General features: G+C 38.4%; 1 protein-coding gene across 1 annotated transcript in view; it reads left to right on the top strand.

The window, feature by feature from the left end:
* zmp:0000001088 (trypsin-3) overlaps positions 1-16,959 on the top strand; it is a 34,470-nt gene extending 17,511 nt beyond the window's left edge. Inside the window, exons 4-5 of the mRNA XM_051930390.1 lie at positions 14,721-14,987; positions 15,323-16,959. Of these exons, the coding sequence (XP_051786350.1) occupies positions 14,721-14,987; positions 15,323-15,493 (438 nt within the window). The 3' untranslated portion in view covers positions 15,494-16,959. The remainder of the gene's footprint in view (positions 1-14,720; positions 14,988-15,322) is intronic.
* Positions 16,960-25,294: the final 8,335 nt, after the last annotated feature.

The raw sequence follows: 25,294 nt of genomic DNA, 5'->3' as shown, positions 1-25,294 counted from the left end.
GAAGATGACAAGGATGAATGTCACAGGCGGCTTGTGATCTAGCACTCGTCGTTGTTCATGAGAAGCTATTCTGATGGTCAGATGGAAACAGCTGCATGTTGCCGGCGCCCTCTTCTGACGTAGCTCTGTTCCCTTCTCTTGATGTCTTCGTTCCTTCTTTTTCCTACCTCCTCTACCGGGGGGTTTTGCAAGATGTGATTATTAGATTGTCTGATTGGTTGGCTGTCAATATGATGAACTAATTCACTGTCCATTTTCTCAAACAATAAAACTTTTTTTGATGTTGCCTGAGGTGTCAGCATGTCTTCCTTTCCCAGGCTGTAAAATAATTTAGCTACTTTTGTCCCAGATGCCCAGGTTATAAACTAATCCGTAGCCTTAGGCACCAGCATGTCTTCCTTTCTTTGTTGGAACAGCTGTTTTAAAAGTGAGATACAACTAGGAAGAGGATGTGCTTTGATTTGTGCTGAATGTAGTTCATCTGTTGTTGTTTTGAGCACAATATAATGAAAATACAGAACAAAATTTATAGATTTTATACCCCACAACAGACCCATATCTAAATTGCCATTTTTATGCAAAGTATTAGAAAAGTTATTTTTTTCTCAGTCTTTCTCTTTATTAATCTAATGTGACATTTTTAGGGTTATCAGTCAGGTCCCAGAGCACGCCATACTACTGAATCAGCCCTCCTTAAGGTGTCCAGTGACGCATTATTAGCTGTTGATCCTAATGTTGTGCTGTTTTGAGTTTGTTAGGCCTAAATGAAGCCTTTCATACCACTGAGCACTCAGTCATTTTGTATTATCTTAAGAATGTGATTGGTATTCAAGGTACTGCCTTAAAGCCCTGTCACATTAGTCAAGTTATATAAAGTCAAGTGGCTTTACTGTCATTCCATGCTTACACATTTTTGCAGCATACAGTGACATGAAATAACATTCTCCAGGACCACATAGGGCAACACGTATATAAAAATTAGGGTAAGTGCGTGACAGGTAAAGAACTATACGAATTACATTTGTTACAGTTGTTACTACTGTTGGTTTGTTTATTATTAGTTGTGTTACAAGACTTTTCCAGCGATTTGCAGTTGTAGCATTTATCTACAGAAACTTCATTTAAATAATATTTTACTGCATTCTTTTTGATGGTTTGATGTGATTTATTTTTTATTTTTATTTATTGTTTTATTTGAATTTATTTAACATATTTTTACATGTTTAAAATATCTACTGATTTTATTCTAAACTTGTTTTTTTTGTGTTTATGTACAGCACTTTGATCAATATTTCTTGTGTTTAAATATGCTTTATAGGTTAAGTTGTGATTGATTGATTGATTGAAGTGTTTTAGACATGTATATATATTTTTTTACATTTAAACACTAGGCCACATGTTTGGCCTGTAAAGGCCTTGTAAGGCTGCCTGTTGAGTTTGGGGTCAGGCTGTCCTGGGTGAGGCCTATTTTGGACCAAGCTAGTGAGGTCCTGGGGCCTCATGCATAATGCAGTTCGTAGAATTCGCACTATAACATGACGTAAGTACAATCTTAATCTGTGCGTTCGCCAACTTCCATGTTCATCTGCTACATAAATCCCGCTCAGCGTGGAAATAAACGCACGTGCACGCGCCTGCTGTCCCACCCCAGCTCCTCCCAGAATTACACCTCTTTGAATATGCAAATCAATATAAATAGCCCTTAAGCCCAGCGTTCTGTGAAAAGGCAATGGCAAAAGTTCTTTGCCAAATGGAGGCAAAGAAAAACGTACTATTTGTTGGTTTAAACAGTTATATAAGCAACAAAAGGAAGTTGATCGAGTGACATAGCGTGTAGAAACTCGAAAGCTCAAGTTCACAAAGTCGCGCAGTGCCCAAAATAAAAAAGTTGTCACATATCAAACTTGGCGTGAAAAAGTGACTCATAGCCCACCGTCTGAGTGTCATATGAAAGCTTATTAGGGTACAGTGAAAGAAAAGGCACACAGTGTGAAAAAAGCACGAAATGTCAACTTTAATCTCGAAATTTCCACTTTAATCACATAGTTTATTTTGTCATTAAAGTAGAACATCATAAACTTAATCATAAAAATCGTTTAATTTACTAGTTTCTCAAATCCCATCGTAACTGAAGTAGCACGTTAAATGCTTTGTTGTGTATTTGATCTTAAATGTGCTCTATGTGCCTGAGTCACTACGTGCTCTTCCTCCGACAGGACACAGAATCCATTACATTCGTAATATTACAGCTCTCTGAATAATTAAAATACTGAGAAGTATACATGATATCATTTTCATGATGATAGGAGTTAAAGCATGTTATTAAACATGGGAACACGGTGGCGCAGTGATTGGTCATGTCTTACAGCAAGATGCTTGCTGTGCCATGCGCGACCTTCAATGAAATACTTTATTACAGAAGTACTGTCTTTTTCAAACGTACTAACCCCCAATTCCTGTCCTTACTTTTCTTTCTCCAAATACCCAATCACCACACAATCAGCTCTGTAATAGACGTTAAGCCATCTGTAAGCTTAGAATGCAGATTCTTCAAAACTTTTAAGGAACATCGAAATATCTTCATAATGTGTAATTATTCTATCCATCTATCCTTCCAGTGTCGTGCCAGCCACAGCATGAATACAGCGCAAGGCAGGAACAAACCATGAACGAAGCTCAAGCTCGCTAGCGCTGCGGCACCGTGTAGTTAAAGTTAAAGTTTTATCTGTATAATGTAATAAACATATTTTGCTGCATTTCATCTTAAAAATGATATTGTTATCATATGTAAATACGCGCTTTATAAAGTGGCTCAGGTTGTGCAATATTATAACTGGATCATAAGTACAATTACCTCACGGTAACTTGCAAGTACAAACAGTTCTACAAGGAGCACTTGATGGACTGATTGAGTGTGTGTATAGTTCTTGGGATGAAACTGTTTGTGAACCGCGAGGTCCAAACAGGAAAGGCTGTGAAGCGTTGGTCGGATGAGAGCAGTTCAAATAGCGAATGGCTGAGGCAGCGAGTGCTTGATGCTGTATACCGATAATTCTCTTTCCAATTGCTGTAGATCTGTGATTCACACTCAGATACAGTGATATAAATACTCCGAGTGGTGCAGTGAGAGTAATATGGAAAACGATGATCCGCTGTGGCAACCCCTAACGGGAGCAGCTGACAGAAGAAGAAGAAGGTGCAGTGAGAGTAACAACGCTAAAGCAGTTATGGTATTTAGAATAGTTTGACCATTCTGTGGACCATTATATTGTTACAGGTTAATTACAATCTGATGCATTAAACTTATAAACAATATGTGGTTAATTTCAGTGTATTTGATAAAGCTGCCATCGTGGATGTGGATGTAAGAAAGGGTAACCACACAGGAACAGTAGCACTGCTTTGATGCTGGGTGCCGCTAGTCTGCAAAACCGAGCGGAGAACTTGCGTACAACAGGGAATGAGGTACCATGGAAAAGTGCGTGGCTTTACGGCAAGTGTAGGTTTTATACATTGCGATTTGAACGTGGAAACATTCTTACGCAACATTTCTGTGCGTACGCACCGTTTATACACAAGGCCCCTGGTCTGGCCTTTTCATGCATTTTGTGGCTTGCACCCCCTTCCGCCATCTTGTGTCACAAATTTCATACCAGAAGCAAGCTGAATTAATTTATAAAAGGGTAGATTATAAAACATAGGTGTTTTTTCTTTCACGTGCCTTGTTTATAAAATGCATATTTTGCTTTGGAGGGAGTAAAGTTTTTTTTTTTAACAACAATGAGTGATCATTTAAAATAATTAATCCATGCTTGAAATCAAAAGAATATGATGTGAAGCAGCGTTTCTCAACCTTTAAGTATTTGCGACCCGAGTTTTCATAACAGTTTTAATCGTGCCCCCCCTAACGTTTTTTTGAAAGGAGCACACTAATACCAATTTGTTCTTTTTTAATTAATGATATATTATAGATGCATATTTTATTATACCTGCTTAACTTTTATCGACATTTAGATAGATAGATAGATAGATAGATAGATAGATAGATAGATAGATAGATAGATAGATAGATAGATAGATAGATAGATAGATAGATACTTTATTAATCCCAGGGGGAAATTCACAAAAATTCATTTATCTAACTCTATATTTATTTTTCTAGTATTAGAATGTAGTTTAAGTTAATTTGTTTTGGTTTTAAATATATTTATTTTTCATATTTTTGATTCTTATTTTCTTTTTTTCACATCTTCGCGTCCCCCTTTTTGTTACTTCGCGCCCCCCCTAGGGGGACCCGCCCCAGAGATTGAGAACCACTGTTTTGAGGTATTGTGCAGTGCCATATGCATAACATGTAGAAAAGCTGAAGAGGTGTGTTAAGGGTTAGGGTTAGCCATCCTCTGTGTTTTGATTTGTTTTCATTTTAACTCCTTCTCTCCTAATTGCAGTTTGTATTTGGGATTTATGTCATTTTTAGCATGTATCTGACACTAATCTATTTTGCTGTAAGGCCACTGCCTGATGCTTAGCAGTTTTTATAGCAATTAATACAGCAGGTGAAGACACAACCACAAGCACACAATGGTCTGGCCATTTGATTTCCAGATCATCCGAGATTTACAGATAAACCAGGTCTTTCATGGTGGTGTGTGTTACAATTAGACTCTCTGGTTACTGGATCCTTGGCTCTGATTCTGCTCTCAGACATCACAACACTCTGCCAGCAATACAAATACGGAAATGTAGAGGCATGGAATTTTATTAAGATCATCCAAAATTCATGTGGCATGTGTGTGTTCTGAATCAGCTTGTAGAAGGTGTGGAGACACGGGTCATAAAACAAAGAGCTGTACAGAAGGGATAGTAAGCAAAATAGATTAAAAAAATTAAATAAATAAAAAAATAAAATTAAAACATTCAGATTTAAGAATTCTCCAAACCCTATGCAAATAAGTCAGATATGAATTTATTTACCGCGCAAGTATGTCAAACATTAATAGCAGTAGGAGAAGAAGAAGAAGAAGAAGAAGAAGAAGAAATAGAAGAAGAAAAAGAGATGTATGATAAAAGCTTATATAAATATTTTCAATTGACCAAAGAATTAGCAGGTGTTGTATCAAAAATAGGAGGTTAAGTCCAGAAAGGAAATTTAGAAGATGTGTATTTCACAACACATTCTCAGGTGAAGGAAGAATGTGTATGAGAAGAAAAATATAGTGAAGAAGAGATGGTAGAAAAAGATAATGACAAAACATAAAGAGAAGCAACAGGGAGGTGACTAGAACAATGCAGAGGATGTGACTGTAATACAAGATGAGTGCACGGGATAAGTGATTTATGTGAATACAGGGAAGTGTAACTTTCAACATGTGTGTGGTGGGAAACAAACTGTCGGATTAAAATATAAGTGAAAAGAAAAAAATAAAGTCATGAGCTATGTACTGTATTTGAGATGTGGAAAATAAGTAAATTGAGGGTTGTCAGGCAAAACAATTAAGAACTCAAATGGTGGAATTAAGTGAAACATCTACAATACAATAAAACTCTAAGATCTGTGTGAGTCCTGACCCACAGAATAATCTGATTGGTCAGTTTGACTTTGATGTGATTGGTCAGTTTCCCTTTGATGTGATTAGTCAGTTTAGCTTTAGTGACGCAATCGAGAGAGGAAGTGCAAGTGTGACACACACAAGGAGGAGTAAAGGTGTTCCAGTCACATCAATAGTCACCTTTAGAGTTGGGGAGTATAAAAGCAGAAAGAAGGCAAGTAAGGTGCCTTGAAATAACAAATTCTGAGAAGCAGGCTTTAAGAGAACATGCTGGTCAAGGAAGTTTCAGACACACAAGTATACCAAGGAAAGGTGCTGAAGGTACACTTAGGGCAAGAAATATCAAATGCATTAAAACTCATTCTACTACCTGTCTCTGACTAGTTTTTATATAAATGAAACAAAAACAAAATAACAAAAACAGAAACAAAAAAAACCCTCTACCCTTACAATGACTGTCTATTGAGCACCAGATAAAGCCTTAAAACTTGGCACATATGTTTATTTTGAAGCAGAGAAAACTCCTCATTTATTGATGTATTGATTTGTGTCTTGAAATTGCATAAATTGGAAAATTGTGTATAAATAATGTTTTTTGTGAGACTCCACTATTTAAAAAAAAAAGTCTGACCTCCCCCTTCCCTCAGTTCTCCTCTTTGTATCATTGGGTGTTGCTTACTTGAAATCTCCACCCACACCATTTGCTGTGAACAGAGAAGAGAAGGCGTATTCTTCCTCCAGGAATGGTAGTGCCAAGTTCTGTGATAAAGCCTGATTAGCTTCCATTTATTATTTTTGCATAAGTATACCTCTGCAATGCTGAAGGTATGTTTTTTGAAATCAGGACATTTGCACACAGTTGGCAAGCTTGACGGCTTTTCTTTCACATTTCTTCTGGTGCTTTACGCTCCATTGAGCACCACTATGGGAGATGTTTTCTTTATTAATTAATAAATGTATCTTAATTTAACATTTCTTGGGCAAACTAATTTTTTTAGAACTGTGTAGAAAATTATGTTGACTTTAGAAATATTGCACTTTTCCTTTAGGGAATGGCGACAAACAAACTTATAATTCCATTACTAGGCTAAGGCAAATGGTGAAAAAGAGTGAAAAGTTAAAAAGGAAAATAAGTTGCAAAAACTAATAGATGGTTCAGTGAAGTGACTTGTCAGAAACAGTAAAAGAAAACGGAAAATGACCGGGAAATTCATAAGTCAAAGAATGGCTCAAAGGCCTAAACTGAGAGACAAAGGCATCTTTTATCAAAACCAATAAGCAATTAATAATTCTGAGTCAAAAATAAGAGTGCAAGATTGGAAAGCCAGGGAGGGTAAAATAAATATTCTTTTAAAGCAACAAAACAAAGGAGTTGTATTTCAGCCAGGGTTTCTCTTTTCGCTGGGGTTCAAATCTTTGTTAATGTTTGATCTTTTTGTTTAAGCTAATATTGTGAATTATGCTAGATAATTGATATTACTAATGTATTTTATTAATTTGCTGTATGGTTTGGTTTCCTTGTGTATAAGTAGTCATTGCCATGTGCATTGAGTTTTTGGATGGACTCTCAAGAGGCAGAACTACCTGCCATTCATCGCCAGGAACTGCACTCCACATACTAGTCTGGAGGGTCTCCCACAGTTCCTGGTGGTTCATTTTGAATGCGCTTGGGATTTTTTGGTGAGTTATTGGATTGCTATTGTGCTTATTGTGATTTTCTGCATTTTCGACCTGTTTGCTTTGTCTTTTGACCACTCTTTGGATTCTTGTACTGTGACTGTGATCTTCACCTTGGATTGCCTTTGCTGGCAACTTGTTTATGACTTTTGTGCTCTTTGGGATTTGCAGTGTAACAGAGTAGTTTGTGAGAATAGAACATTTTATTTTATAAAGACCGTGTATTTGCCCTCGTGTCTAGCCAGGATTTTAATAGTAAATCCTCTCCTAGTGGGCATTATTGGAAATGGTTTTGGTACTTTTGGGATTCACATGCTTTGGGACTCCTAGTTCATGACAAAGGGTTTGCCCATCAGCCTCAGATACCACAGAGATATCTGTGGTGACCTTTATATTGTCACTAAAATGATGCCATAAATAAGCACACCCTGGAGAATTCTGGGAAGATCACCATAGAGATGGCCGAAACAATTGCCTAAATGGCAGTGCCAGTAATGAAAATTACGTTATTAAATATTGCATTTTGTCAACACAAAATTAAACATCAAAATTAAATTACATGAGTCTCATAACCTTATAAACCATATATAGTTTGTCATAAATTCAACAGGAATTTAGCAAAAAAAAAGGTATAAAATTTGGAAAACATAATTGATCATTCAAATGAAGCATAAGAAAAGACAGAAGAGCCAAAGAAGGTGTAGAACCTGATTCTACTGCTTTATGCACAAAGACCAGTTTATTGGAATTAGAAGTAGTTGCACTTTTCATCAGTATTGTGCACCACCCCATGCATAAAATAATAAATGTAAAGCTGAATTTTGTTTAAAAGTCATTTTTTTCTCCTGACACATCTTTGTAATATGGTTTATCAGTCTCAACAAATTTAAATAAATTAACTAGAAAGAAAACATGGAAAAGGTCCTTCCTATTCTGCCCAACACTTATCCCTGAAAGTACCCACAAGTGACACTTGACGTCAACAATACAGGTTACCCCCAATCAGGCATCTGAAAATTCAGCAGTTGATAAACAGACCTTTTATTTAGCATTAAAACAAAACAAAAAAAAAATACACAGGAGAATGCATGTAGAAAAGAAACTAAAATGTTAAAAGGTCTCTTGATTTGGCTAATATCAGGTTTACAGAGTTACTAAGCAAAAGTGGAGTAGATGGCAGGATAGAACAGAACTGCTATGCAAAAACAACAGGCTGTTGAAAGAATGACCTGTAGGCAGATAAGTGGAACACAAAAGACAAATACTATGTTTGGAAAACGTGAAACAGGACATTCCAGCTAAAGAATCTCATCCCAGCTGTGGAAATTTGTGAATTTCCCCTGGGGATTAATAAAGTATCTATCTATCTATCTATCTATCTATCTATCTATCTATCTATCTATCTATCTATCTATCTATCTATCTATCTATCTATCTATCTATCTATCTATCTATCTATCTATCTATCTATCTATCTATCTAAATATGGAGGTGTGACCACTGAATGTAACTCTCCTTAAGATAATGCACTTTCGGTTAAAAAGTGGTAAGGGACAGAAAAGACATGACACCGAATCAGACAAGGATCAGGCAATTGATGTTCATGTAGCAATGGAGAGAAACCAAAACTGAACGTGAGAAAGCAGGCAAAGTCAGAAAAAAACTTTTACTCTTGCATTTATTTATTTATTTTAGAACTGTAAAGAGTACAGATAAGAGTAGAATGCTATGAGGTTATCAGTGGAGTTCCTCCAGGGTCTCTCCTGGAACTGTTACTTTTTCTGATTTATATTAATGACATTGACTCTGGTATAGTTAGTAAACTTGTTAAATTCATACAGTAGATGATATGAAACCTGGAGGATTGACAGGCACTGAAGAAGCAGCAAAAATAATTCAAGATGACTTGGATAAGCTTCAGAGTTGGGCGAACACTTGGAAAATGCAGTTTAATGTAGTAAAGTGCAAAGTGGGCAAAAGGAATGACAGCTATAAATACAAGAAGGGAGACACTGTCCTACAGGAAGCAACCTCTGAAAAGGATTTAGAGGCGTATGTTGGCAAAACCGTTTCATCATCTAAGCAATGAGCAGAAGTGAATCAAAAGGCAAATAAAGTGTTAAGTTGCATTGTAAAAACAATTGAATATAAATCAAGGGATATTATGCTAGGACTGTACAACATACAAGTGAAACCACATCTGGAGTATTCTGTGCAGTTCTGGTCACCACACTGCAAAAAAATAGACAGCAGCATTTGAAGCTGTGCAGCGGAGAGCAAGAAGGTGCACCCTGGGAGTTAAGGACATGTCATACACTGACAGACTCAGACAATTAAACCTGATTAGTCTCAAATAAAGGAGACTGTGCTTAAATTCTCAGAGGCATTGCTAAAGTAGATCCAACAGAATTCTTTCACATACTTGATGACACCAGTGCAACTTAAGGAAAAGTGCCTTTAGGACTGAAGCCTGGAAGCACTTCTTTACTCAAAGATTTGTGGGAGTCTGAAACAAACTACCTAGACATGAAATTGAAACAGAATCCTGGACAACCTTTAAGAAGTATATGGATAAGAAATTGCGACAATTTAGCTATTATCTAAACAAACAAGCTTGTTGGACTGAATGATCCTCTCTCACTTGTCAAATTTATATTCTTATGTTCTAACTTTCCATTTTAATTTTGAAGTTCAGTTGGGTTAAAAATCTGAGCCCCTCTTTTTAAAAGATGGCACCAAATGTGAATCTGGTTGGAAAAATTGTAACTAGTACCTAGAATGTCCATCCATCCATCCATCCATCCAACCCACTATATCCTAACACCGGGTCACGGGGGTCTGCTGGAGCCAACACAGGGCACAAGGCAGGATCAAATCCCAGGCAGGGCACCAGCCCACCGCAGTACCTAGAATGTGGCATATGGATATGTGGCAACAAAAAAGAAATAGACACAATAATTAAATATAATACCTTTTGAAGTTAATAGTGGGAAGATATCAAAGTAATACCAACAGAGATGTACATTAATGCAGAACCTGACAGGAAGTGGAATTAGAATAGTTTGGGATCCAGATGGCTAGAGTCATTCAAGAAACAATGAATTTTGGAATATTACACAGGGTAATGGTAAGATCCATGAGCTAAAGCTTAACATGGATATGCAGCAAGACAACAATTCAGACAACAGCAACTGGACTGTTGTTAGAATAGCCAAACAACAAGATTTTTAATATTTTGGAATGAATGAACAAAGTTCCTGACCTACATCTCATTGAGATTTTGTAGCATGACCAAAATCAAGCAGATCAGGAAAGATAACCTGACAGAAAGGAATGGAGAAAGATAACTCCAAGCCAATGTGGGGGAACGATCAAGAGGTTAACTGAGGGCAACGCTGTGAGATGTGCCACCAGATGCTAAATTGAGAATTTCCCCTTGGGATTAATAAAGTATCTATCTATCTATCTATCTATCTATCTATCTATCTATCTATCTATCTATCTATCTATCTATCTATCTATCTATCTATCTATCTATCTATCTATCTATCTATCTATCTATCTATCTATCTATCTATCTAAACCTAATGGTTAACATGTTTTCCTTGGATGAATTTCTTCAGTGAAGACATGGACAATTAGCATTTATTGTGTTATGTTTGTTTAATTCTCTCAGTGCTCCAGAGACCTGGGTTCGATATCTTGTATATGCTGAGTTTGCTATCATGTACAAGTTTACTTCATGTACTATGCAGGAGTTTCTTCCCACAAATGTACGGGTCAATTTAATTGGTGACTGATATACTATTGAGTTAATTGTTCAGTTGCATTCAATGGTGCCAGAATAGGCTTCAGCTCTCCATATCAATATACTAGGGGGCTTTTCCCCCGTTCGCTTTGTGCAGCGCTTCGAACATTTAAAAGTCTGTACAGCAGCTGTCCTTTTGTCTCACTGCCTTGTCTCTCTTCTCCCCCAGAAATCCTCTGCTCCTGTTGGGGGCCCCACTCCCGAGGCGCACCCCTATGAAGAGCAAGATTTTCTATTCTTTTAATTGAGAGACTGAACTGTTCTCTCCTGGCAACATGAATTAGATGATCTACAAGTCTCCGACTTAAAGTTTAAATCTGAACAATATATTCAATCTCTTCTCACTGTTCCGTTATTTCACTGAGTAATATTTTCCGTTTGTTAGCACTAATGCGATCTTTACTATCATTTTTTTGAGACTTTCGAATTTTCCTACTTCCATTATTTCTAACCTGCTCTGCATGTGTATCACACCAACATTTTTGAATTCTTTATGATGTTCTACTTTGTTATCTACTCTTTGTCTATTTTTCTGACCCCGGGTGTGGTTAAATCTCTTGGCACAAAGTCTCGTCTCGTGGGACGTGAAAGTGTCTTTCTGAGAAAGTCACGTCTCATCTCTCTGAACAGGTCTTTTTCAAAATTTTTTTATATAATAGAGAGATTAGAATAAGCAGGTATAAAAAAGGAATGGATAGTGATTTGTTTAATTTGATTTGATTTACTATTAGAATGTAGCTGAAAATAGGATTGCAAATAATGAATACAAATACGATCAAAACGATCTCTAACATTCAATTATACACTTCGGTGCACAAGATATGTGCGTTATAATCATATGTATTATTTGGACCTAAATCTTATGGTACAATTTGTGATTTGATTGAGTTTCATTACAAATTTGCATTTCAATATGCAGAGAATGCATTTCACTGAAAAATATGTGAGCAAGAATCTTCATGTTAACTCAGGAGCGGAGTGTAACTGTTGCAGCCTTGCAATGACCAAGCACTCCATTAAGGTTTACTATCCTATAAATTAGATTAAGTGATTTATTCATTGTATGGTATGCACATTGTACAAACTAAAAATGAACTTAGAAGATAAGGAAAAAAAACAAAACAAATCACAGCTTTGAGAATTTTATATCAGGTCCCTTAATCCATTGAATTACTGACATTGTCTCATCATAGATGTCACTCATCCTTTTCCCAGATTGTTCTCTGGCTACTGTTGCTGATATGTGGAACACTCCGGTTGGTTGTACCACAATCACATTCTGGGGAGAGGACTTTCCCTCTCTTGTACGAGGAATTTCCACAGTGCCCTGTGTCAGGGCAGAAATGTGTGGGGAAATCTTGTCTGATAGTATCACGTTATAAAAATCTGAGGTGATTTGTGTTACTCAGAATTTGTGGCACTGAGCCAGTACATTGTTTTGGGTCACTTGTAGCTCAGATTGGGTATCTTCTTTACTTAAGTTTGTGCACAGGGGTATTGTTTTTTTTCCAAGGCCTTCTTGTACTTATGGAGCAAGGCACAAGGTCTGCGTATGTACTGTATGGTCGGGGATTGAGCACTAAAGCCAGTGTGCTGGTTGGGAACGTGTTGTTCTAATAATAGGGTACTGAGTATGGTGAAGCTGGGTGTCAAGCATTTTAACATATGAATGATTTAGCCAAACTGGAGTCTAGTACTGTGCAGCTGAGGAAATCAGGCCAGGGACTGAACCTCTTTGTGTTGTGCCAGCTTCTCCCCAGGATGTCCCACATAATTTATTCAGTTTTTTTTCTGCAACATTCAAAGGATATTTCTTAAATGACGGCATTCTGTTGAGTATTATTTTTATAAATCTCAATTCTCTGCAAGCCATTCTGTTATTCAAATGGAATCAACTCAGTTCTGTTCTTCTCATACTAGGCCGGGGTCCCCATTTCTGGAAGTAGCACTCAAAAATGGAGAAATGTTTTGTTAGTATGGTTCCAGTTTTTATATATTTTATTACCTTGTTTGATAAATGTGAGATCACCTGCATGCACAAAGTTCTTTCCTGTTGTTTCACGTAAATCCTAAATGTACTAGTTAAATAGTAGAGGAGCCAGGCTATTCTGCCATAAGGAATTACTCTTAGTGATTTATAAGTAATACATTACCACCAGACTGAATCATGGGCAGGGATAAGATTGATAAGTACTGCAGATTTGTTTTTTTGTCACCTTTGTGTGGTGAAGTACCAACCCTGGTCTGTGCAGCTTTGATGCACCCATAAATCCAACTTGTTCCACCGGTATTTGTTCCAAAATCTTACAGCTTATACTGTCATATTCATCCATCCAGTGTATAGCAGGTCCTAAGTAAGGCTACAGGATGGTAGTGCTTTCAGTTTCATTTTGTGGCTTACCAAGTTCTAAAATTGATGTTATCTTGTTTTTTCACTCTGGAGGTAGATTTCCAGTGTTCAAAATGTCAAAGATGGAATGTGATAATCAAGTGCTTGTATTCATCTCTGCATGGATGATAAATTCTGGAGGAATTCCATGAAAACCTGGGGCTTTACCAAGTTTTACATCTCCAAGTTCTATGATGACATCATCTGCAGTGAAAAGTTGTGAATATTCAGAGTTGGAATGCATTGCAGTTTTTCTGCTTCTTAACTCTGTTTTGATTTTGATGGCGTATTTTCTGTCATGCTTCACTCTCGATAATGACACTAGATGTGCGACAATTTGTTTACGTGTGACTAATGTACTATTGCAAGCTGCCTTTGAGCTGCCCCCTTGTTTTCTTAAGAGACATCAAGGTTTCCTGCTTGTTTGCTTAAAGTCTATACTTTGGACTGTTTCTGTTTGGGGGACTAGGGTAGGCTACCTCTATGGGGTGTCCTCTGTGTAATGCTGGAATAACCTACAAGGATTAAGTAAAATGAAATATCAATACTTGACGAGAATCCTTAGGCTTCTGTTCAAAAACCACAGACTGAAAATGAAGACCAAAACTGCAATAGAGGGAAAATAGATGGATTAAGTGGTTTTGGAAAATGTATGGATAATGATGTACATTATAACATTAAACCCGACAGACTACTGGTGATCTTCGGGGATTATGCAATAAGGAACACAAAATGACAAAATGAGGTCCCTTTTGTCAGCAAATGCCCAGCTCATTTCTTTTGAGTCTGGCTTTTTTCAGTCTATACACTGTTGTAGGCCAGAGTCAGTCCCACTTGCCGGTGGTGCTAGGAACATCACTTATAATAAACATTTGGATCTTTCCTTGTTGCTCCTGCAGGTTTACGATTTAGGTGTGCTTGATGTCCACAACAGATGTTTCTGTAGATACCTCTCCTTCTTTGCTTAACCTTATTCTCCAATCCATTGACCTTTACAGCATTTAGTAAGTTAGGGTGTGAGAAGATTAAACTTTGGAGCATATATTGACCATGAAAACAAAAGTAACAATGGAATTAATTAGACCTTTCGTAAATCAATAGAACATTGTAGGAGTCGTCTAACTCTGTAATAATCTGGTTTGTTTTCCCCCTTTTTCTGTAGCACTGCTTTTTTAATCATTTGTCACCATTTCTATTCCCAGTGATTTCTAGAGGTGAACACTCTTACAATGATAGATATAAATCTTTTACATTTTTAAAGTTTACACTTTATTTCTCACCTGCTTTTCCCAAACAGCTACAGAGTCCTGCAATCCTTGGAAGCTATGTTTCAATTGTTGTGCTGCCACACCAAGATGCCTCAATCCCTGAGGGCTACGTGTGCCGGGTTTCTGGCTGGGGTTACACAAACTTTGCTGAGAAACAGGCGTCCATTGTCCTCAGGACTGTAAATATCCCCATTATATCACCTGTGGAATGCAATGGCAGCAGCTCTTTTAACGGATATATAACCAGTAAGATGCTCTGTGCTGGGTACAATGACGGAGGCAAGGATGCATGCAAGGTAAGCTCTGATTTTTGCTTTAATCTCAACTTTCTTCTAGCAAATAGTTCATCCCATCAAAACTTACAAAAAAAATCTTCAAGTTTAATATCTCATTAGACAAATACATGGCTGCTATGACGCCTTGTGAAAAAATGATTTGAGATGGTGGCACGGTTTGCAGTTCAGCGGGTGTTATTTAAAGTTAGTGTTGGCATTTTTGAAGGCCCAGTGAAACACTGTAAATCATCTAAGTGATTTGGGAGAGAGTAAACAATGCATATTTGAGATGATTCTCATTCAGGGGGTGTCCTTGTGCAATGACATGACTCTTTCTACCACTTTTTTCCTTCCAGGGAGACTCTGGAGGCCCTTTGGTTTGTGAAGGTCGTGTCTATGGAATCGTGTCTTGGGGAAAAAGTTGTGGAGAAGCTCACTATCCTGGAGTGTACACAGCTGTTGCTCAGTTCCGAACATGGATAGATGAGACAATGCAGATCCTCAGCCACACGTGTCCCATTATTTAGCCATGTGCTGTCTTCCATCAGAAATGAGAAAGAGTTAAGCGTGTGTGCTTTGTTTCTTTTCCTTAGACACCAGCATTTCTAAGAAGTTGAGACTGCCACTGGATACAGAACTAATGACACCATAGCCACCAACTCAATATGATCCAGAGAAATGTCAGTCTTCTTTTGTCACAAACTGCACAGCACGGGGAGCCGTTTTGTCCCTACAATATTTCTATGTGGATAGACATCAGAGAGCAGTGAGGTTTAAAATACAGTAAATCCAGTTAAGCATCATAGGGAATGGTGTCTGACAGGATTGGGGGGAAGTGGTTTCCAGCATGTAGCTTTGAAGAATGCTGCATTCACACCATTGGTGTATCACTTTGGTGCTCTGATTGCTTTTTCTTTTGTCCTGCTTGATTCTGGTATTTCCATTTATTCTTTCTACCAAAGTAATGTAATAAAGTACCTATCAAACCTCAAAGTCAAAAGGGAAGGCAACACTTGTGAGACAGTATAACAGTCGGAGCCCACGGCAAATCACCTTCAAGGTAGTAGCACCAAGGGGTTTGAGAAACTTAGAAAGGAACACAGATAAAAAACCTTGGGATAGGCTTGCAGTTTAAGTTAATACTTGGAGAAGAATTGCAGTATGTCCACAACACATTACTAGAGACAACGAGAAAGAGGACATTAGTTTGCTGCGTAAATTGCTGCCACTGGCACCAATAGGGGAGGACAGGTGGATTATGACTGTGAGAAAGTGAATCTAGCACCCTCATGGTGACTTCTTTCTCTTTCATCCCTGATTATTCATCTGGATTAAATCCCCCAATTTTCAATGTCCCCTCTGTTCCATTGATATTTGACTCATGTAGCCCCCTCCCAAAACACAGAATAAGCTGCACTGTACTCTCCAGGTTTACCCTTATGAGACGCCTATTTGTCCCACTGCCAGATGGAAGCCATATCCCTTTCTTAGTCACATTAGCTACATATCTTTAATTATTTGTCAGGTCTTTTTCTCCTTGGATCCATGAACACCCTCCTTTAAGGAGATCAGTCCATGATAGCTTCCATAGTCATCACTTTAAAAGAGTTTGAATTGGCATGATATTCCAAGTTGTGCTCCCAGAGCAGACACGTTCTGCTACATTCCCTTTCTAACCTTATTTTTCAGTGTAACAAAGACATAAGTGCATGTGTGTATCCATAAGGATCAGGGTTCATATTCTATTACGGCATTAGTTTGTGGCTCTCAATATATAAGTCTAAATTTCTTAAAGGTGTGTAGCACCTCATGTGTCAAGAGCTAAGGAAAGATACTGTCAATGTAATGTAATAAGGCAACAAAAGTGTATAAGTCATGCATGTGAAGACAATAAAACATGGACCATGATGTAGCTGATGAAGCTAAGAATAAATTAGAAGCAAGACTTGTAAAGTGGTGGGCTAGCACCCTGCCCGGGATTTGTTCCTGCCTTGTGCCCCCTTTGCTGGCTGGGATTGGCTCCAGCAGACCCCCGTGACCCTGTGCTAGGATATAGTGTGTTGGATAATGACTGACTGACTTGTAAAGACTTGTAAATACAAGTGCTGTGGTTGTCCTTTACCTCAAAATGACTCCCTTTCATTGAGTCTAAAGATTGTGTGATTGTGGTGGGGTTCTTTCCTACTAATTTTCACTTGAGAATGAATATTAGTTCTTTAATTATTTGATCATACAGGACCAGTGGTTTCTAGTGAACAGCCCTTTATTGCAGTATTGAGGGATAATAAATTTGGTGACTTTGTGCCACATGGATCTTGTCCCTTTACTAAATGATATGACTGTCAACATTTAGAATATTCAGCTAATGTTATTTTTCAGGTCGTGTATACTTTACACTGACTTGCAATGACTCTGTAGAGAAATTCCATATGTATTGGAGGGTTCCAGAGGCTGCCCAACAGCAGGTAATGGAAAGAGCAAAGTTTGATCGACTAGACACAACTCATATATAGAAACTGTTTTCCAGATAAATAGGCCTGAGGAGTGAAGAGTTTGAGGGTTGAAGATTATGTCTCCAAAGCAAAGCATCTGCCAGTGTAATTTGCTTTGTAGAGTAATGTATCTGGGAACAGAAAATTGTTTAACAACAGAGCAAGCTGGAAAATGAAAATACAAAGCTCAAATTATGAAATCCAGTAATCAACAATTCAAACTAGCGGGTGACTATCAGCTAAAGTTATCTACCAGTTAGCCTTCCGTGCATCTCCTGGCCAAGGGCAGCATGGACGAGGTGTTCATCGTGTCAGCTGTAGCAAATCTGTTTCTAAAAGAACACAGATAAGAATTACCAACAAAAGGATGCATTTAGTCAGGGAAACTCCAACTGTGAATAGATATCTGTTTTTCCTTACAGAGAGTACAGAAGAGAAATTCCAAAATGTTTACGTGACTTTTTCAGTAGAAATGCTTAGTTGAAGAAAGGGTGAACACAGATGTTTTGTACTTGTGAAGTCAACAACTTTCCCATAAGAAATTCTAATATGAGTTTGCTGCTCATCCTATTCTGTCTGAGGCAATGCATTGTTGTATTCAACAGTGGGAAAAATTACTTAAGACCACCTTCAGCTTCATACAGAGTGCAGACCATAAAGAGAAGCTTAGAATGTACTGTATGACATGACCACTCAAGGGTTAATATGTTCATGTGACAGGAGAGTTTTATATATTTAAGTTACCACACTCCTATTTTCCTCAAGTTTCATTTATTGTCATTTGTGCATAGTTCAGTGAAATTCCTTCTTGCACATCTTTGGCAGACAGTAGCATAATAACAATAGCAGACAAGGAATATTAATACAGACATTGAATAAAACAGTGAATATTAAAAACAACATAGCAACATCAGACAGTATACCAAGAGCACACATTAAGTACGCTCATGCAATTGTCAGTATTGGTGACTGTTAAAAAGTCATATGTCCCAAGGATAAAAACTGTCCTACAATCTACTGGTGCCAGTGCTAATGGTCCAGTGCTATTTACTAGAATGGACGAAGAAGGAAAGTGACTGTGCAGGATAGCAGAGAAGCTTATATAATCCTGATTGCCCTTCCAAGGCAGTGAACAGAAGAGAGCTGTAAGTCAGTAATATTCATTACTCTCTGTAGAGCTTTGTGAGCTGAGCAGATGCCATGTTAGAATTAATGTTCCTGCTGAGGGTGGACTGCGCTGTGCACTTACAGAAGTTAGTAGGCATCGATGGAGATATTTTCTCACTTTTCAGCCTGCTTTTTTGATTACAGGGCTGCAGGGAGAATTCCCGAGTGAATGGTAGGATTGGTGCTGGTTGAGATGTCTATCGTATATGCGCAGATATAGTTATACCAAAGTAATTATATACATATAACCAGTTAAACTAAAACAGGTTTATTTTTCTGAATGTGGAAGAAAACCGGAAAATCTGGGGAAAATTGTCCATCCATCCATTTTCCAACCCGCTGAATCTGAACACAGGGTCACGGGAGCCAATCCCAGCCAACACAGGGCACAAGGCAGGAACCAATCCCGGGCAGGGTGCCAACCCACCGCAGGACACACAAACACACCCACACACCAAGCACACACTAGGGCCAATTTAGAATCGCCAATCCACCTAACCAGCATGTCTTTGGACTGTGGGAGGAAACCGGAGCGCCCGGAGGAAACCCACGCAGACACAGGGAGAACATGCAAACTCCACGCAGGGAGGACCCGGGAAGCGAACCCAGGTCCCCAGATCTCCCAACTGCGAGGCAGCAGCACTACCCACTGCGCCACCGTGCCGCCGGGAGGAAAATTGTGAATAATCCAAAAGTAATAGACTCAATTAAAGTAAAATAATGGACAGTATTAATTGTTAGGAAAGAAGCATTGCAGTGGTGTAGAAACTAAACTGTGCAATGTAAGAATTCAGGAGCTGGAGCAGTAATCTCTCAACATTGTAAAGATAAGAAAATGAAATGTGTGGCGAGAGAAAGGAAGAATAATGATTGAACAAAAGGAACAAGGCAGCTGGGGAAGGATGAATTATTAGAGGGGTGTGGGATACAGAAAAGAACACTATGAGAGATACAAGCAGAGGCAAAAGGGAGGAAAATATGTACCAAGAAAATGGTGATTTGCATTAATAGAAAATATTAAAGATAGTGAGTCCAAAGTAGGCAGACTGTAAGCATTACCAAGAGTACGGAAAATAAGAAATTGTGGACCTAAAGTTGGCATGAAAATGATTCCATGAGTAAAGGAAAACTGTACAGAGCAAAATAAATAACCTGAAAGAAGTTCAGAGAAAGACATGTTAGATCATAAGTAGTGGATTTTAGACAAGGGGGAAAGCACTTGACAACACTGTGAAGCACAGTAGAATATTATTTGAGGGAACAAATCCTGAATATAAACAAAAGGGTTTAAAAAAGCTTGTGTAGGATGAGAATGAGCATCCCGGCCAGGAAGAAGGATGGTGCATTACTCGGACGATAAGCCAAAGCAGTACGACAAACGATTGGTGCTGGGGTGAGAAAAATATCTTTGTGCCTGGCTGGTATAAAATAATAGACAGACCAGTGGAAACTAAGAGTAAGGAGTTTTGTTCCATCCCCTATATGCCAGGTAGTGGTAGTCCTCGTATGGCAGCCCAGTCAGACCACCCACAAGAAAGTACAAAACTATTGTGGTCCCTGGGTACCGATAGAGGGCGCTGTTGGGGGTGGACCACTTTCCTTTCTTTATGGCCTGGAAGTGGTTCAGGGAGACACACCATAGCACTGGAAGCCCACTACTCACATCAATGAGTCAGCGATGGTAGGCAGCAGGCAACTCTCCATGGCAAGACGAGAGGAGGAAAAAATTGTTTATTTATTGTATATTTTGGCTTATCTTTGGAAATGTGATTATTGGAGAGGTGCTTTGTTTAAATAAATACCTTTTATTAGCACCCAAAAGTGTGCTGGGCATTGCTGTGTCTGTGGTTTGGGGCTGAGTGGCACCCCCTGGTGGTTACACATGTTATAATAATGGATGACTCTAAATTGGCCCTGTATAAGAACATGCGGATGTGTGAGTGGTTGAGTCTTTCACTTTACTGACTTGTACCCTGTTCAGGATAGGTGCCTACCTTGTGTCATTCGCTGCCAGGATAGTCACCAGCTCCCTGCAGCTTTGATCTGGATAGACAAGTGGATAAGATGCAATGAATTAATTTGTAAAGATATAAGATGTGTAATGTGTAAGGTATAAATGATTAGAGTTTAAGGAGATGCAAAGCTTGTTTGCATATATACAAACAAAAATAATAAGCCAAGATGAAAATATGGGGTGGTAACATGGCAAAATCTCATTAAATGGTTGTAATGAAAAAAGAGTACAAAACAATGGTTACTGCCATCTACATAAGATGCTGTAGCATTTCTGTTAAAGGGCTCCTGCTGTAACAGGTGCATGTCTGCAATGAAGAGCCACTTCCAGTGGTCATCTTGCTTTTATGATGGACTCCTTGAAGAGAGGGGCTTTCTGTGCCAGTGAGGGAGTGACATCAGTTGTTTTCTGGCTGTCATCTCTCTGAGCTGCACCAGGAAAGGAAGATGAAGTTAGTAACAGTGCCCCCTCTCACAGTGATACTGCCTATATTGTGTAAGCCCTGAAGATACTCTCAACTCGCATGTGCTTGACAACACCAAGTCCAAAGGGAAATCTATTAAAAGAAAAGGTAAAGGAAATAAAAAGAGACTTAAAGTGGGGTATTAGTTTAAAATAATGGATTAAGGAAAAAAAATCCTTGTGGACACCTGAAGAAAATGCAGACACACCACACTGAGAGTCTCCAAGCTGGAAATGGAGTCCAGGTCCATGGAGTTGTGAGACAGCAGTACAAACCATTTAGTTATCGAGTGCATCTGGAGGTAGTAGTGAAGATGAGAATGAAGACAGGGCTGATGGCCTTTGTGAGCAATGTTGCACATCCTCTCTTTCGCCTTTCTCCTGACCCTGACACATTAACATTGAAGATTTTCAGCCAGAATTACTCAGCAGAAGTGTGACAAGAAACACTACTGGGGCTGCTTCATAAATAAGGCAATATGTCTGCCTTTATACTACTTCACTGTGACGGTGACTGCTTTTTTCTATGCTGTTGGTTTGTGTTTCTTTTTTAGTCTTTGGGAAGTTTGTTGTATGTTATAATGTAATTATATTAGTTTATTTATTGAGCCCTAGCCAGGTTACCTGTCAAAGACAGGTAACAAATAAATGGAAAAATATTTGATGTCTCTTGTCCTACATGTACCTTCAATGCCTTTCCTCTGCTTACTTGTGTACCTGAACTTCTCTTGACTAATGCTCCCTTCTCTTGTGTGTGTTCCTGTCAATCCAGTTTCTCAGGCTCTGTCATTCCTTGGTGCTATTCTCACCTCTTGTCCCCTTTAATACATTCCATCTTTGAAGATGACTCTCAGTGTGCCTCCTAATCCTTTACTCCACCTTGTGTGTCTCACACTCACACTTCTTCTTTCAGTCACCGCACCAAAGCCAAACTGACAAATCAGATCGCTCAGATAACTAGACGCACACACAGATCTTAGCATTTTATTATATAGTAGATCTATAAAAAGACAAATTTCCCCTGGGGAAAAATAATGCACTACCTATCTACAGTATCTATCTATCTATCTATCTATCTATCTATCTATCTATCTATCTATCTATCTATCTATCTATCTATCTATCTATCTATCTATCTATCTATCTATCTATCTATCTATCTATCTATCTATCTATGTCTAACCTTGAGTAGTTTCCTTAAGCAGACTGATGTCCAGTTGGAGTTATTAATATGCAGTTATGTTACTATTTGCTGCTCAGCTTGGCTTGTATCTTATAGCATTTAGTTCCTGCTGGAGATACTACTGCCACATGACAGGTCTTGGGTCCCCTTTCACTTCTGTGCTGTGGTCCTGTCAGTGGAGCGATTGCTTGGTTTTCACCCGGAGATCTCCAGCTTCCTTCATTTCCTCCTAAGGCACACATACTGTAGAGGTAGTGGCTTGAAAATCCTCAGGTGAAGTTATGCTTCTTTAAGCCAGGGGTGCCAAAGTTCAGCCCTTGGACCTTTCATCTATACTTAAAATATGGTACATAACATCCATGATGACTGTTACTTTTCTCAAAGAGCCCCTTTAACTTGTGTTTCATATACAAGTAAAATGCAGCCAGCCACCTGATTGGCAACAAACTTCCAAAAAGCATCCCGTCTAACACATAGCTTCATAGGGGACACGGTCCAAAGGACTGGGCATCCTGCAGCACAGGTTATTTAAACAGGAGCACCATGAAGGTCATGAGGTCTGATGTTTACAGCAAGAAGTAATCTTTGTGAGGAGGATTTCCAAGTGCATGACAAGAGGTGTATAGAAGAGCCATGAAGCATTGTGTGTGGCGAAGTGAACTAGGAAGCTGGAGTCGGTAGCCCTACTGATTCATAAGTAGCAAAAGACATCGTGAAGAGGTTGCCACAAGTAAGCATGTGTGCAACGAAGGAATGGCCGTGCGATCATTACGATTGTGTGTATTTGCAGAGGAGACATTGCAAGGCGATATGTGACTTTACCTGGTGGTATAATTGTACAAACACAGAGCAAAGTAAAACAGTAAAGTGTGTAGAGAGAATGAAGATTTGTGTGTGAGTGGTGGGCTCTATGATACATTGATACCCTGTATTTCAGCAGCTTGTGCCTGCTGCTGCTGAGATAGATCCCCCTACCCGACTTCCACGTCTATCTATCTATCTATCTATCTATCTATCTATCTATCTATCTATCTATCTATCTATCTATCTATCTATCTATCTATCTATCTATCTATCTATCTATCTATCTATCTATCTATCTATCTATCTATCTATCTATCTATCTATCTATCTATCTATCTATCTATCCTGTAAGGATATACCTTACATATTAACAAATTGGAGTGTTGAAAAAGAAAGATAAAGAGAGAAAGTGACAATTAAAACTGAAAATACTCCGAACATTTATTTCTTACTAGGGGGTTACCCCCTTGCTCGCTTCGCTCGCCAACTGAAGCCCTCCGCCTGGCCTGCACTGCACACCAGCCAATTTTCATCTCTGCCACTCACATTGTGAAGAGGGGGGCTGAACGTACCCCAAGGAGACGTGGTCGCTCCTCCAAAACCCCCTCAATGGGAATGGGAAACAAACAGTTTTTTTTACCTCCCCTTTGCTCAATCAGCTGCTGCTGCTGCCGTGCCGTGTGATCTGCATCTTGTGCAGCGCTTCGAACATTTAAAAGCCTGTACTGCAGCTGTCCTACTCTTTGTCTTTTATTTCCGGCCCCCAGGTGTGGTTAAATCTTTTGGTACAAAGTCTCATCTCGCAGGACATGAGTTCTTGATCTTTTTTAGTTTATAATTTAAAAACGGAATAAGAATCTGAAAATCTAACAACATCACATTAAAGTTCGATAAATTCTGAAAAGAATGAAACCAAACATATATATGTAGGTTTTAAAATAAGCCCGATTTAAAGCATGACAAAAAAAATGACATAATATCGTTGCACAAAATCGTTGCATTTTTAGGCTTAGGATTTTATATATATAAAGTAGATTTTCTGAAGATAGTCACTGGTTTTTAAGAAAGTGTGTGTTAAACATCCTCAAAGTAAATAAGTTTCTATTTTTATGTGTATATGGTGTTGTCAGTTAAAAATAATTTCAGGTTTTTGTAGAAAAAGGCTAGCTTTGATTAGAATGACTTCTTTGATTGTTCTTGTTTTGCAGGGCATTGCTGATAAAGGAGAGATGCTTCCCTCTTTTTTCACCCTTGCAGTTTCCAGCTGTCTTGTTCATTTATGATTCCATCCTGCTAGTGGAGCTCTGTAGTTCAGTGCCATTAAATGTCTACCCTGACAGTACTCTCACAGAGCAGCAGGTGGCAGTAGACAGTTTAGGGCAAAATTCTGTTCCCAATGGGCTCCAACTGATCTTGCAATTCGATTAAATCCTACCCTACAGCTAATTCTCAGTTTCTAATTGGAAATGCAGGTTTTGTTTCACCAAGATGTTTTAACAGGTTAGATTGTAAAACAGTATTTTGTATTCTGCTTACTTCCAGGTTCTTAATAGGATGGCTATTTCATTATTTTGGTCTAAATACAAGCAGAACTGTGAATGAGTTTTCATTATTGGTGGTCAATGGAATGTCAAGAGTAACTGCCTCTGCTCTTCATGATTTGACTGACTTTAAAGGATCATTTCAGCATAATCAGCATAATCAATAATTCAACATAATTAAAGAAGCCAAGCCTAACAATGGACACAAATACAGAGGCTGTTGTGGAAGAATCATAATATCAGTACACATCTTAATGAAATAAGGTAAAAGTGCAGTCACTATGCGCCATGCAGAAAATGGGAACCGAACAGCTTCATTAATACAAGGAAATTAAATTAAAGGAGTGAAACATCTTCTCAATACAGGGTGGCTGGAGTGAAATCGAGCAGGTTCTGCAGGCATTGAGGACAGCTTGATAAATGTCCTCATCATTTTTGACCTTGTATCCATTTGCTAGGCAGTGGTTTCCAGAAATCTTTGGTTCACTGATTTCTTGTCAAGGAACCATTTAAAAGAACACTCTAATTCTTAGCATTATTTGAAGCCTTTTCATATTCAGGCAATAGATTTTCTGTTTAGAATTTCTGGTGTTCCTTCCCAGATTCTATAATTGTGAAGACTTTTATTGACTCCTCATTTATATTGTGACTGTGGTTGTGTGGGA

The sequence above is a fragment of the Erpetoichthys calabaricus genome, chromosome 8, assembly GCF_900747795.2.
Source record: "Erpetoichthys calabaricus chromosome 8, fErpCal1.3, whole genome shotgun sequence".
NCBI classification, from domain to species: Eukaryota; Metazoa; Chordata; class Cladistia; order Polypteriformes; family Polypteridae; genus Erpetoichthys; species Erpetoichthys calabaricus.
The sequence above is the reverse complement of the archived record's forward strand: the minus strand, read 5'-3'. Positions and strand labels throughout refer to the sequence as shown.